This window comes from Sapajus apella, unplaced genomic scaffold, assembly GCF_009761245.1.
Source record: "Sapajus apella isolate SASKATOON/1434 unplaced genomic scaffold, GSC_monkey_1.0 scaffold28, whole genome shotgun sequence".
In the NCBI taxonomy this organism is placed as follows: Eukaryota; Metazoa; Chordata; class Mammalia; order Primates; family Cebidae; genus Sapajus; species Sapajus apella.
The window spans coordinates 25,098,198-25,114,254 of record NW_022436968.1 but is presented as its reverse complement, the minus strand read 5'-3'; the positions used below and the strand labels follow the sequence as shown (position 1 = coordinate 25,114,254).

The 16,057-nt window shown below is 38.4% G+C and overlaps 1 protein-coding gene across 1 annotated transcript in view; it reads right to left on the bottom strand.

Annotated features, from left to right (window-relative positions):
* Positions 1-15,759, bottom strand: part of FASTKD1 (FAST kinase domains 1) — a 45,907-nt gene extending 30,148 nt beyond the window's left edge. Inside the window, 4 exon segments of the mRNA XM_032293050.1 lie at positions 579-689; positions 3,756-4,154; positions 9,036-9,161; positions 15,305-15,759. Of these exon segments, the coding sequence (XP_032148941.1) occupies positions 579-689; positions 3,756-4,154; positions 9,036-9,161; positions 15,305-15,405 (737 nt within the window). The 5' untranslated portion in view covers positions 15,406-15,759.
* Positions 15,760-16,057: the final 298 nt, after the last annotated feature.

Below are 16,057 nucleotides of genomic sequence, written 5' to 3'. Positions count from 1 at the left end.
TACTAAAAATTCCAAAATTAGCTGGGTATGGTGGCAGATACCTGTAATCCCAGCTACTCTGGAGGCTGAGACAGGAGAATCGCTTGAACCTGGGGCAGAGATTGCAGTGAGCCGAGATAGTGCCACTGCACTCCAACCTGGACGACAGAGTGAGACTCATCTCAAAAAAAAAGAAAAAGAAAAAGACAAGCATGACTAACATGGCAAAACCCTGTCTCTACTAAATATATAAAAATTAGCTGGGTGTGGTGGTGGGCACCTATAGTCCCAGCTACTCAGGAGGGTGAAGTAGGAAAATCGCTTGAACCAGGGAGGCAGAAGTTGCATTAAGCAGAGATAGTAGTACCACTGCACTCCAGCCCGGGGATCAGAGTGAGACTCTGTCTCAAAAAAAAAAAAAGAAAGAAAGAAAAGAAAAAAAACAAAGTGGAACATAAAGAGATAAACAGTGCCTTAAGCATTTATTCCTCATTTCTGCAAAACAACAGGTAGATTAAAGAAGAAAACCATTTTTCCTTTGAAAAAAATAGGTACTTGTGAATGACAACAAACAACATCATAAATTTCAGAAAAGAAACCTTTTAATCAGATGTGAATTTCTGCTTTCCATATCTTCCAATGCTCCCAACACTGCCAGGGCTTGTGCACCAGTTAGCTCCTCTGCCATCAATAACATAGTTGATTTAAGTCTAGAAGCAAAAAAAAAAAAAAATTTTTTTGGTTGAAAAACTGAAAATTAACCTGCAATTTTTTAAAAAAATAACAATTATTGGGTAACAAATGGGAAAAATTAATATAAACAAAAACTGAATCCAGCATACAATTCCAGTGTTCTACATTTCTTGGAGATAATATAAAATATTACTGAATAAAGAAAAATACAATGTGTTCTATGCAATTCAGGCCTCAGTATAATCCAATCTTAAACTGTTTGAAAAATATAGATGAATGATCTTCCAATGATTTTCAAATAATAGAAGGTTATAATGGTTATAAAATACTATGATTCAGTGAAATTATTCAATACTAGAGAGCTAAGAAATGAACAATTGATATTCTGACAATTTCCCAAATGTTTTAAAATTAAATAGTAACCAACTAGGAAGTCAATAAATTACATATTATCAGAAATCTCATATCCTAAACACTTGATATAACAGTATAAACAGAAAATTAACAAAGATGGCCCATTTTGACTATGACTAGTTATCATTTGAGCTATCCAAAGTAGTGCAGTAATGTAAGTATCATGATATAAGTGTGTCTTTTAGAATCATTTAGAAAGCAAGCTCAAAACATGACATCTGAGGATAGGATAAAGTAATTGTTTATTCACACTGGATAATTTTATGCCATCCTTTCCACCAACCTTTTCAAACGTTTCAAACCCTGTTTCTCCCCATATTTTTCCCAATCAATTCAGTCTCTATTTTTCTCTCACTTCTGTCTGCTCACAGCACTATCCATATCACCAATTTTATTTATTCATAAACTATGTTGTTATGGTATTTACATATTTCAATTATATCTATCCTCTCAACTGCAGTATAAATTTCTTGAAGGCAGAGACTCAGTTAAATCCAACTGTTTTACTGCTTTAGCACTGAGATTTTAATAGTATTTAGTCACAAAAAAAGGTTCCAATAAAGTTGTTTTTTTTTTTTTGAGATGAAGTCTCACTCTGTCGCCCAGACTGGAGTACAGGGGCATAATCTCAGCTCACTGCAACCTACCAGCTTCAAGTGATACACTTGCCTCAGCCTCCTGAGTAGCTGGGATTACAAATGCCTGCCATTGCAACTGCCATCACTCCGGGCCAGTTTTTTGAAGTTTGTTTTTTTTTTTTGGGATGCGAGTTTCGCTTTTGTTGCTCAGGCTGGAATGCAATGGTGTGATCTTGGCTCACTGCAACCTCCACCTCTCAGGTTCAAACAAGTCTCCTGCCTCAGCCTCCTGAGTAGCTGAGATTACAGGCACCCACCACCCAACCCAGCTTCTTTTTGTATTTTTAGTAAAAACAGGGTTTCACCATGTTGGCCAGGCTGGCCTCGAACTCCTGACCTCAGTGATCCACCTGCCTCAGCTTCCGAAAGTGTTGAGATTACAGACATGAGCCACCACACCCAGTCCTCTTTTTTTATATTTTTAATAGAGTTGGGGTTTCACCATGTTGGCCAGGCTGGTCTCAAACTCCTGACCTCAAGTGATCTGCCTCAGCCTCCCAAAGGGCTAGGGTTAGAGGTGTGAGCCACTGCACTCGGCCCCAATAGTTCTTTTTAATAATCACCTTATCACCTTGTTTCCATCTTGATAGAGATGTGCTCTTAAATTTTTTCCTATAATTCAAAGTATTCTTAAAAAATAAAACTTTCTCCATAAAGTTTTCCCTAACAGAGTAATGATACAGATTCCCCTATTATGCAATTCTTGGAACCCCTGCTCAAGTGAATCTACTAATCATACTTACGTGCTAGGACTATTATATAAAATTCTTTATTTTATTTTATTTTTTGGAGAGACGGTCTTTATTCTGTGCCCAGGTGGAATTCAATGGAGCGATCTCAGCTCACAGCAGCTTCAACCTCCTTGGGCTCAGGTGATCCTCATGAGTAACTGGGACTCCAGGTGCGCACCACCACACCTGGCTAATTTTGTATTTTTTTGTACAGGCGAGATTTCACCATCTTTCTTAGGCTGGTCCCAAATTCCTTTGCTCCAAGTATCCACCTGCCTTGGCCTCTTAAAGTGATGGGATTATACCCTGCCCAGCTTATCATTCTAAACATTTCATACAATTATGCTGGGTGGGGGAAGTTTATGTCTAGTATAAATCCCATCACATGGCCTAGGAAGAGAGAATCTTATCTATTAACCATACTTACATATTAATTTAATAGTTGTTCATCATTATATCCCAAAAATTTCTACCTACGTCAGTATTTAGCAAAACTGGAAATTCCTAAATGAGAGATGCCACATAAAATTTGTTCAAACCTGACATGGGACATATACTGAGTGCATAATAAATGCTTTGATGATTACCGGATGTGGTGGCTCATGCCTGTATTTCCAGCACTTTGGGAGGCCTAGGCAGGTGGATCATGAGGTCAGTAGATTGAAACCATCCTGGCTAACATGGTGAAACCCCATCTCTCCTAAAAATACAAAAAATTAGCCAGGTGTGGTGACACACACCTTTGTAATCTGAGCTACTCGGGAGGCTGAGGAAGGAGAATCACTTGAACCCAGGAGGCGGAGGTTGCAGTGAGTCGAGATAGCGACACTGCACTCCAGCCTGGATGACAGATTGACACTCCATCTCTCAAAAAATAAATAAATAAATAAGCTTTGATGATTAATGAGATAAAAACAACAAAGCATAAAATGGTCCACTGCTATGACTATTATAATTCTAAATATTCCACAGACTTACACTGGGTGGGGAATCCTATGTGTATAAATCCAATCACACAGCATAGGAAGGGAGAATAAAAACACATGGTGTTTCCCCTCATTTATTTTTCATGCTGGCCGAGTATCAGAGGTTTACCTTTCAGAACACAGCAGTAGACTAAGAGTTTGAGATGTAAATCAGAATAATCAGAAAAAGAATCAAGGAGCAGACTGTAAGAGATTATTTTCCCTTCCACAACCTAAGTGGGTGATACCTGTACTTCCAGAGCTGCAGAGACCTAAGCTTGAAGCCTCCATAAATTCACAACAAAAAAAAGTAATGTATTTTAAACTGAACTTACTGTTTCTTTTCTTCAGGTCCTGCAATGGGTCCCAATGCTACAAATAATTTTACAAAGCTAGCAGGATGATTAAGCAGAGGAATCATTTCAGTCAGCTTCTTTTTGGCCACTATAATAAATTTAAAACTATTAAACTGCAGAAATTTGTGTAGACTAAGTATTTTACTGATGGAATCCAAATCGAGGTGGTCCACATTACTTAAAAATACATTATTACACCTTTCTAATAGTGGTTGATAACGATATCTAACATTTCGAAGAAACTGTACTATTCTTTTTGCAAAGTCGACCTCAGAAGAATCCATGGTGTCAAAAAGAAGTTCTGTTTTGTTCACCAGTTGTTCTTGAAAATGTCGTGATATTAAAGAAGATATGTTGACCATTAAGACAGACAAGGAACTGAAAAAGAAAAAAGATGCAAAGATTTTACATTATTTAAGAATGATCAATTCTTTTCTTTTTTCTTTTTCTTTTTTTGAGACAAGGTCTTGCTCTGTCATCCACTCTGAAGTGCAGTGGCATGACCACAGCTCCTATAACCTCCATTTCCCAGGCTCAAGCCTCAAGCTATCCTCCACCTCAGCTTCCTGAGTAACTGGGACTACAAGCCCAAGCCAACATGCCCAGCTAATTTTTTTTTTTTTTTTTTTGGTAGAAACAGAGTCTTGCTATGTTGCCAGGGTTGGTCTCGAACTGCTGGGCTTAAGCAATCCTCCCACCTCAGCCTCCCAAAGTGCGGAATTACAGGCATGAGCCACTGCACCCAGCCAAGAATAACCAACTCTAAAACGAAATAGATATGGAAAGGAAGTGGTAAGAATACTATGAGTTTCATGCCATAAAATTTTTATTTTAAATACTAGTGGGACTTGAATTCAGATTTCCCAGTAATCAAATCCTTTTGGACAAAAGGCATGGGAGTAATGTTTTCCATTGAGAGTATCAAATGCCTTGTTTTGTTGAGAAAACTACTTTGGTAGAAAATATTTTAGTGAAACTTAACTCAGAAATCAATTTGGACCAACAACCCATGAGCGTAATATTAAAAGTTTCATTTCATATTTTTAAAAGTAGACTTTTTTAATTACCCCTTTCTCTGTGTGTCTATAATTTGCTAATAAAAGCTTGGCATAATTTTTCTCACTACTGAATAATTTCATATTTTTAAATATTTTATGCTAGATTGATATTAAAATATGCCAGCAAGACAGTACTGAATATGGGACGGCATTTAACACTTCTTCACTCAATAAACACTTAAGGAGCATAAATCACTTTCCTAGACACCAGAAGACATCAAAATTACTAAGTTGTGGTCTTGTTTTCAAAATACTGTTCTTACATAATATAAAAATCAGAAAACTACAATATAAGAATACACCTTTAGGCAGGGAGCAGTGGCTCACACCTATAAACCCAGCACTTTGGGAGGCCGAGGCAGGCAGATCACAAGGTCAAGAGACCAAGACCGTCCTGGCCAATATGGTGAAACCCTGTCTCGACTAAAAAATATAAAAATTAGCCAGACGTGGTGGTATGCACCTGTAGTCCCAGCTACTTCAGAGGCTAAGGCAGGAGAATCCCTTGAACCTGAGAGGTGGAGGTTGCAGTGAGCTGAGATCATGCCATTGCACTCCAGCCTGGCAACAGAGCAAGACATTGTCTCAAAAAAAAAATACACTTTTAATGAAAAGTATGCAAAACAGAAAAGACATAAGAAAAACACTTAGGGATGATAATTAGAAAACAATCTACAAAAAAGACAAAAATATAATCAAAAATTATCTCGACCATTAGGATAGTGAGACTGTTGCTATTTTTTGTTTCCAAATTTCTCTAATCGTTTTAATAAAATTAATTTTTTAAAAAATCTCTAATTGTAAATATTTTGGCTTCTCCAGTTACAACGCTTAATGTCAAGATTAACATTAACCTACATTGCTTTTTAATTTAAACATCACTCTCCTAAAATGATTTTTTTTTAATGTGTAGATTCTCAAAGTGGTCTATAATAATTTTTAAGCAACAAGCTAAAATAATTACTTTACAGCAATTTTTTTTTTTAAGACAGGTTATCATCCTGTCACCTAGGCCAAAGTACAGTGGTATGATCATGGCTCATTGCGGTCTAGATCTCCCAGGCTCAAGCAATCCTCCTGCCTCAGCTCCCAAATAGCTAGGACTACAGGCATGCACCACCATGCCCTGCCAATGTTTTATTTTTTATAGAAACAGAGTCTCACTATGTTGCCCAGCTTGGTTGAACTCCTGGCTGCCAGTGATTCTCCTGTCTCAGCTTCCCAGAGTGCTGGGATTATAGGCATGAGTCACATCACCCAGTCCCAGAATTCTTTAAAATGAGCAAAAGACGGCCAGGCACGGTGGCTCACATCTGTAATCCCAGTACTTTGGGAGGCTGAGGGGGGTGGATCACCTGAGGTCCAGAGTTCAAGACTAGCCTAGTCAACATGGCAAAACCCCATCTCTACTAAAAAATACTAATTAGTGGGGTGTGGTGGTGGGCACCTGTAATCCCAGCTACTGGGGAGGCTGAGACACAAGAATTGCTTGAATCCGGAGGCAGAGGTTGCAGTGAGCTAAGATCGTGCCACTGCACTGCAGCCTGGGCAACAGAGTGAGACTCCATCTCAAGGAAAAAAAAAAATTAGCTGGGCGTGGTAGCAGGCCCCTGTAGTCCCAGCTACTTGGGAGGCTGAGGCAGGAGAATCGCTTGAACCCAGGAGGTGGCAACTGCAGTGAGCCAAGATTGTATCACTGCACTCCAGCCTGGGCAGCAGAGCAAGATTCCGTCTAAAAAGAGAAAAAAAAATTAGAATACTAGTTGCTGACATAGTAGGGTGGTTGAACTGACTGAGAAGGAACATGAGGGAACCTTCTTAGGTCATGCAACTATTCCCTACCTTGATCTTGATGTGGGTATATATTTGTCACAACTGATGTAACTGTACCTTTAAGTTTTGTAATATCACATATTAATAAAGCCTTACTTTAAAAAAAATAGCAATCTTCCTGCATAATTAGTGTGTTTATCCAGAAGTATCTTAAAAAGTGTTTGTGATTGAAAAAATAAAACCACCCTCAGGTGAGAATCTTAGGCAGCCAGGGGCTAGCGCATATACATATATATATATAAAATACATATACACACATACACACATGTACTCATATATATATGCACATGCATATTTTATTTATTTATTTATTTATAAAGATGGAGTCTTGCTTTTGTCACCCAGGCTGGAGTGCAATGGCATGATTTCAGCTCACTGCAACCTCTGCTTCCTGGGTTCAAGTGATTCTCCTGCCTCAGCCTCCAGAGTAGCTAGGATTACAGGCACCTCCCACCACACCCAGCTAATTTTTGTATTTTTAGTAGAGACAGCTTTTCACCATGTTGGCCAGGCTGGTCTCGAACTCCTGACCTTAAGTGATCTACCCGCCTCAGCCTCCCAAAGTGCTAGGACTACAGGTGTGAGCCACCGCCCTCGGCCGCATAGGTATTTTTTTTTTTTAAAGGCAGGGGGCTGGGTATGGTGGCTCATGCCTGTAATCCCAGCACTTTGGGAGGCTGAAGTAGGTGGATATCACTTGAGGTCAAGAGTTTGAGACCAGCCTAGTCAAAATGGTGAAACCCCATCTCTACTGAAAATACAAAAAATTAGTGGGGCATCATGGTGGGCACCTGTAATTCATGCCTTGGGAGGCTGGGGCATGAAAATCACTTGAATTCAGGAGGCAGAGTTTGTTTCCCCACCCTCCGTGCGGTAAAACAAAGGAAGCCTCCTGAATAAAAAAAAAAAAAAAAAAAAAAAGGCAGGGAGATAGGGTGGAGTGGGACAAGAAATACAGGAAACTACTATAATTTAATTTTACCAAACTGCTAGTCACTTTGTAAATAAGGTAGAAAAAGCTGTATCTGCAACACCAAAGATAATCATAGTACTGTACTGGGTTATGAAGGTTAGCACTGACAGTAAGTAATCTTACATTAAAAATAAACCCACAAACCACTGATGGGAAAACCAGAGAAACTCCTCAAATGTTACTTTCAAATTAATAGTTCCTTGACATTCAGCAAAGGTAATTATTAAGTCTGCTTTATGAAGCTGAAAAGAAAGTATTCCCAGATGGAAAGAATAAGAAAGACATAAATGCATATAAAATTTGTGAACTCACACTCAATTTACTTATTATTTATTTATTTATGTATTTGAGATGGAGTCTCACTCTCTTGCCCAGGCTGGAGTACAGTGGCACAATCTCACCTCACTGCAATCTCTGTCTCCCAGGTTCAAGCAATTCTTTTTTATTGTTGTTGCTTGTTCTGTTTGCCTTTGAGTAACAAACATCTTTCTTTCTATTCTTTTTTTGGAAAGCAATTATTGTGCCTCAGCCTCCTGAGTAGCTAAGCTTACAGGCACCCACCACCACACTCAGCTAATTTTTTATTTTTTTTGTAGAGACAGGGTTTTCACTATGTTGGCCAGTCTGGTCTCGAACTCCTGACCTCAAGTGATCAACCCACTTTGGCTTCCCAAAGTGCTTAGATTACAGGTTTGAGCCACCACGCCTGGCCAGTAAATTCATACTTAAATACTTCTTGGGTTTACTTCATGATATAATAACATCTGCCATCCATTACTGAGAAATTTCTGTTCTAGATACTTAGAGACCATTTTCTATGGTTTTCTGACTGCCTTTGTTCAGAACTATCTTTTCAAGGATGTTTATGTAGCAAACAGCCTAGGAGAATAGAGATAATGTCTCCTGTTGGAGTAGAGTAGGCATGCATTATTATAAAAGATTCAGGTTTCCTAAGCTCAGAGTTCCTCCCCTGGAACACAACCCATTGTAGGACAAGAGCTCAAGGAATCAACATAAGAAAATGCTGGTACTCTGCTACTGCTATTGCTATAAAAAACAAAGTCCTCTGTCTCTGACCTAGGAGTCTCAGGCCTTCCTCCAGCACCTATCAAAATGTGGCAAACAAACTTAGCTTGCAAATTAGGTAAAATCTCAGATCCTCCACAGACCTCAACATTATTGTATCACACTTTATGTACTTTATGTCTAATCCCCACAGCAACAGCGCAAAGTAGCTATTACTATACCTCTTTTGCAGATGAGGATAATGAACTTCCAAGAGCTTAAGTAAATTAGCCTTAAGTCACACAAACTAAGAGTGGCAAATCTGATTGCATCCACATCCAAAGTGCAGGATCCTTCCACCATAATACAAGATTTCCTAAATAAATTTACCTTAAGTCCTGTGTGGTTTCCAAGTTCCTATGAACAATATCAGCTATTTTTCCCATTAAAGGACTAAAATATAAACGCTGCTGTGCTAGGCAAGTGGAAAATTCTGATAGCAGTTTAATATCAAACCTATTCAAGGAAACATACAAAGGAGCTTATCAGCATTTACTTTCACTTAAAACACATAATACATAGTTACAAAATTAAAAGCAATCAAAACAGTAACATATTACTCACATAAAATTATTTTTTTCTAAAATGTTGACTATTATTATAAAAGTAACAAATGCTAACAGTAAAAAAGTCAGATATAGATAGATTTTAAAAGGGGGAAAATCACTAAAAATTATTTGAATTATATACTTTTTGAGATGACAGAAGAATTTTGACTCAAGGTTGCATATTAACAAATATAACAGCTGCTACTACAACAGTGCTATGAAAAAGTTCATAACTTTTTTTCTTGAGGCTTGGTTCACTGCAACCTCCACCTACCAGATTCAAGCAATTCTCCTGCCTCAGCCTCTCAAGTAGCTGGGATTACAGGTGCCCACCACCAAACCCAGCTAATTTTTGCACTTTTAGTAGAGACACGGTTTCACCATGTTGGACAGGCTGGTCTTGAACTGCTGACCTCAGGCGATTCATGCGCCTCAGCCTCCTAAAGTGCTAGGATTACAGGGGTGAGCCACCGCACCTGGCCTCAGAATTTTTAATAGGAGAAACGATCCAATTTTTCCATGAGTAATTGGCAAGACAAAAGAGAGGAAAGGGAACTGTTATAGATTGTATGATCTTGAATTCACTAAAAAACAAGTATAAGAAAGTTCATAACCACACATATATAACAGCAAAAACCTGCAAAAAACCCAAATGTCCATCAAGAGTACAATGGATAAACTACACATATTCACACAATAGAATAAAATTACAGAATCATAAACATAAAGGATAAATCCTTAAAATATACTGAACAAACTAAACTATAAGGGTACATACTACAGGATCCCATTTCTATAGAAACAAATTAATTTAATGGTGTTAGAGGTCAAGATCCTCTTGTAGTGAGAGGACTAAAGAGAATATGAAAAGAATTAATGATGTTGTTTCCTGATCTTGGTGCTGTTACATAGAAATTATCAGTATATTAAAATTTATCATGCTGTATATTTATGATTGGTGTAATTTCATATGGTTTTTTTTTCTGTAAAGTTTACTTAAAAAGAGACGAAAAAAACTTAAGAGACACAGTAATTGTGAACGTTACTCACAAACTGCCTATAAAAAAGACCTTTATGGCCGGGCGCGGTGGCTCAAGCCTGTAATCCCAGCACTTTGGGAGGCCAAGGCGGGTGGATCACAAGGTCAAGAGATCAAGACCATCCTGGTCAACATGGTGAAACCCCGTCTCTACTAAAAATACAAAAAATTAGCTGGGCATGGTGGCGCGTGTCTGTAGTCCCAGCTACTCAGGAGGCTGAGGCAGGAGAATTGCCTGAACCCAGGAGGCGGAGGTTGCGGTGAGCCGAGATCGCGCCATTGCACTCCAGCCTGGGTAACAAGAGCGAAACTCTGTCAAAAAAAAAAAAAGACCTTCATAAGACAATCAAGAAAATTTGAACACAGATAAGGTACGAGGTAATATTAAAAAGTTTAATTTAATTTCATCAATTTTATTATGTTTTTAAGAGACAGTGTCTCACTATGCTGCCCAGGCTAGACTTGAACATCTAGATTCAAGTGATCCTCCCCCCTAAGCCTTTTTATTAAAACTAAAAAAAAGGCCAGGCGCGGTGGCTCACGCCTGTAATCCCAGCACTTTGGGAGCCCAAGGGGGTGGATCACCTGAGGTCAGGAGTTCAAGACCAATATGGTGAAACTCATCTCTTAAAAAAAAAAACTAAAAAAAAAAAACCTAAAAAAAAAATTTTTTTTGTGGGTACATAGTAGGTATATATATTTATGGGGTACATGAGATTTTGACACACGAATGCAATGCAAAATAAACATATCATGAAGAATGTATTCATTCCCTCAAGCATTTATCCTTTGAGTTACAAAAAATCGAATTATATTCCAGGTTATTTTAAAATGTACAATTAAGTTATTATTGACTATGGTAGCCATGTTGTGCTGTCAAATAGTAGGTGTCATTTATTCTTTCTATTTTTTTATTACCCATTAACTATCCCCACTTCCCCCACAACCCCTCGTTACCCTTCCCAGCCTCTGGTAACCATCTTTCTACTCTCTACGTATATGAGTTCAATTGTTTGGATTTTCAGCTCCCATGAATAAGTGAGAGCATGAGATGTTTATCTTTTTGTGTCTGGCTTATTTCACTTAGCATAATAATCTCCAGCTCCACCCATGTTGTTGCAAATGACAGGATCTCATTTTTTTTAATGGTTGAATAATACTCCATTGTGTATATATACCACATTTTCTTTATCCATTCATCTGTTGATGGACACTTAGGTTGCTTCCAAATCTTAGCTATTGTATACAGTGCTGCAATAAATATAAGAGTGCAGATATCTCTTCAATATACTGATTTCCTTTCTTTTGGGTATATACCCAGCAGTGGGATTGTGAGATCATATGTTAGTTCAATTTTTAGTTTTTGTGGGAACGTCCAAACTGTTCTCCACAGTGGTTGTATTAATTTACATTCCCAACAACAATGTATAATGGTTCCCTTTTCTCCACATCCTCACTAGCATTTGTTATGGCCTGTGTTTGGATATAAGCCATTTTAACTGTGATGAGATGATATCTCATTGTAGTTTTGATTTACATTTCTCTGATGCTGAGCACCTTTTCATAAACCTGTTTGACATTTGCATGTCTTCTTTTGAGAAATGTCTACTCAAATCTTTTGCCCATTTTTCGATCGATTATACTTTTTCCTATCAAGTCATTTGAGCTCTTCATATATGCTGGTTATTAATCCCTTGTCAGGTGTATAGTTTGCCAATATTTTCTCTTTTTTTTTTTTTTTTTTTTTTTGAGACGGAGTTTCACTCTTGCTACCCAGGCTGGAGTGCAATGGCGCGATCTCGGCTCACCGCAACCTCCGCCTCCTGGGTTCAGGCAATTCTCCTGCCTCAGCCTCCTGAGTCGCTGGGATTACAGGCACGCGCCACCATGCCCAGCTGATTTTTTGTATTTTTAGTAGAGACGGGGTTTCACCATGTTGACCAGGTTGGTCTCGATCTCTTGACCTCGTGATCCACCCGCCTCGGCCTCCCAAAGTGCTGGGATTACAGGCTTGAGCCACCGCGCCCGGCAATATTTTCTACCCTTCTGTGTACTCTCGCTTTACTTTGTTGATTGTATCCTTTATTGTGCCACCTCAGCCTTCTCAGTAGCTGAAACTACAAGCATGTGCCACCATGCCCAGCTGGTTCTATATTTTTAAAAAGTCCTTCTCTCAGAAAAACATACTGAGGTATTTAAAGATGAAATGATATCATTATTTAAAATATACTAAAGTACACTGAGAATGGGAGGTGATACAGATAAAACAAGACTGGTTATATGTTGATAATTGTTGAAGCTGGAGGACAGGTACATGGGACTTCATTGTACTACTCTTTCTCCTTCTGTACATGTTTAAAGTCTTCCATAATAAAAAGTATTTTTTTAAAATTTGGATTTATTGGGAGGCCAAGGTGGGAGGATCCCTTGAGCCCAGGAGTTCAAGATCAGCCTGGGCAACATGGTGAAGCCCCATCTCTACTAAAAATATAAAAATTAGCTGGGCTTGGTGGCATGCACCTGTGGTTCCAGATACTTGGGAGGCTGAGGTAGGAGGATGGATTGAGCCTGGAAGTTTGAGGCTGCAGTGAGCCCTGGTTGCACCACTGTAACAGAACCAGATCCTATCTCAAAAGAAAAAATATATATATGGATTTCAAATACATGTTAATTATCCTTGCCATAATCCATCATATAGAACTAATCCAGAATAATCTATCCCATTTAAATCATTAAAAATTATATTTATAGCCGGGCGCGGTGGCTCAAGCCTGTAATCCCAGCACTGTGGGAGGCCGAGGCGGGTGGATCACGAGGTCAAGAGATCGAGACCATCCTGGTCAACATGGTGAAACCCCATCTCTACTAAAAATACAAAAAACATTAGCTGGGCATGGTGGTGCGTGCCTGTAATCCCAGCTACTCAGGAGGCTGAGGCAGGAGAATTGCCTGAACCCAGGAGGCGGAGGTTGCGGTGAGCCGAGATCGCGCCATTGCACTCCAGCCTGGGTAGCAAGAGTGAAACTCCGTCTCAAAAAAAAAAAAAAAAAAAATTATATTTATAAAACATAAGTTCATAGATATTTTAGTAAGATCACTGTACTACTTATTTTGAAATAAAGAAAAATTTACAAGAAATGCTTGATTCACTATAAAATACAATCACACGTGTAATTTAATTAATATAGTAATTGTAAAACACAAAAGACCACCTATTTTACAAGTGATTTGTTCAAGCTGCATAATACACATAATGCAATGTTGCTTTGAAGAGAAATAAAATGTTGTGACCTATTATCAACACTGACCAAATTTAATCCCAAAGATCCAATGAGTAGATAATTCGTACTGTTAACAAAAGGAATAAGATTACTCTGCTTACCCTCAATGTGGTTACAGGTAGAGAGTATAAAAGAAGACAGATGGACTTAGATAATTAGATTAACTAAACACACAACTTAGTAGATACAGAATTTCTAAACCTAGAGAACTGTTCTGTCCCTTAATTTAATCCAGCTCATGTAATAAAAGCTTACAGAGTTTACCAACATATATCTATAAGTATTTATTATAGTTTAAGCTTTAAGAGGAAATATGTTAAAAGTATTATAAAAATCAGGATAGTCACTCCTTTCTGTCTACAAATAAATAGCCTGTTGTTTCTCCTTCATCTTAGTCAAGCCTTTTCTGTCTGGTTTCTATTTGACCTAGAAGGAGAGCTGCTCTGTAGTTTTTAATATCCTCCTATCTCTTCCTCACGCTGATTTTTCTCTTTCCTCCTTAACATTTGCCTTACTTCACTAACAATAGACTACAATCATCCAGAATTCTTAGATTAAAAAATTCAAAGTTTTCAGAAATAGATGAAGATTTCCCAAAATGAGTCTGCTATTATCTCAGCGCTTTTATAAAGAGCTTCTGATATATACTTAAAGAATAAATTTCTCTATACTCACAAGATTTCCTATGTTTCTGGATGATTAAACTTTGGCAACATGCTAAAAGCAGAGATGTGTATGGTACAGAAAATAGATCTAAATTAATACCGTCCACAGTAGTGGACCTGAAGGTCACTTTCTTTAAAAAGCTTCTAAGTCACCTATAAGCTCTGGTCATTGTCGCTCCATAAAAATGGAGTAACAGACAAGTAGCTACAGATGCTACTTCTAGGCTTTTATTGATAGCCAATTAATAAAGAATCTTTCCTTTCTGAAGTATTCTTCTAGAAAAGAAGATTCAAAAAGGCTAGTTCAGGCCGGGCGCGGTGGCTCAAGCTTGTAATCCCAGCACTTTGAGAGGCCAAGGCGGGTGGATCACAAGGTCAAGAGATCAAGACCATCCTGGTCAACATGGTGAAACCCCATCTCTACTAAAAATACAAAAAATTAGCTGGGCATGGTGGCGCGTGCCTGTAGTCCCAGCTACTCAGGAGGCTGAGGCAGGAGAATTGCCTGAACCCAGGAGGCGGAGGTTGCGGTGAGCCGAGATCGCGCCATTGCACTCCAGCCTGGGTAACGAGAGTGAAACTCCGTCTCAAAAAAAAAAAAAAAAAAAGGCTAGTTCATAAATAGCTGTGACTCTATCTTATTTATATTTCAACTAATTACATACATGGAAAAGTATACTATTCCCCACTCTTAAAGAGGAAATACATGAAATACTTTCTTTTCTCTCTTAAAGAATACACGGCCAGGCATGGTAGCTCATGCATATAACCCCAGCACTTTGGGAGGCCAAGGAGGAAGAACTGCTTGAGCCCAAGAGTTTAAGACCAGCCTGGGCAACATGGCGAGGCTCTTTAAAAAAAAAAAAAAGGAGAGAGAAGGAGAAAGAAAAGAGAAAAGAATATACATTACACAATCAAAAAGTTTCAAACTAAACTGAGTTTTAAATATATTTTTTACAATGAAGCTTGACAGGCAATCAGTTCCCTATTCTTTTCCTTCAAGATTTCACTGTGTTAACCCCGAAAAGGATAACCCTGGCCTTCAAGATGCACCCAGAGTACTTGCCTTTCTAGCCTTCTCCAGGATTCTGTAACTAGTGCTTCAACTAGCGGGTCGAAGGCCTCACCAGCAAACCTTAATAAAAAAGAAAGAAAAAAATCCTCCATATATAATCATTTTAAAATCATCAAAAACATTCGCAGTAAGAATTATAATGCAAAAGTGAACCTCAAGTTATCTTCCTCTTATATGGGCAGTCCTTATTTCTGGTCCACTTTTATTTCAGTATTCTGATTTCTTGGTAAAGTCTAATTAACATCTATACTTTATTCTTCTCACCCTTTTATCTGCTCATTTCAATATGCATGTCACTGACCAATGATAATGTTCAACAATATATTTATGTTAAAAGTACCTATAATATGTCTTACTTTGTTTTGATTTAAATATTTGTGGCCAGGTGTGGTGGCTCACACCTGTAATCCCAGCACTTTGAGAGGGTGAGGCGGGCGGACACTTGAGGTCAGGAGTTCGAGACTAGCCTGGGCAACATGGTAAAACCCCATCTCTACTAAAAATACAAAAATTAGCTGGGCATGATGGCATGCGCCTGTAACTCCAGCTACTCAGGAGGCTAAGGCAGAAGAATCGCTTGAACCCCAGAGATAGAGGTTGCAGTGGGCCGAGATTGCACTGCATTCCAGCCTGGGAGGCAGAGTCAGACACCGTCTCACAGATAAATAAATAAATAAAATTAAACAGCCAATAGTCACCAATCACCTTATTCATAAAGATTTAAGCATTCCCTTCAAGTACCTC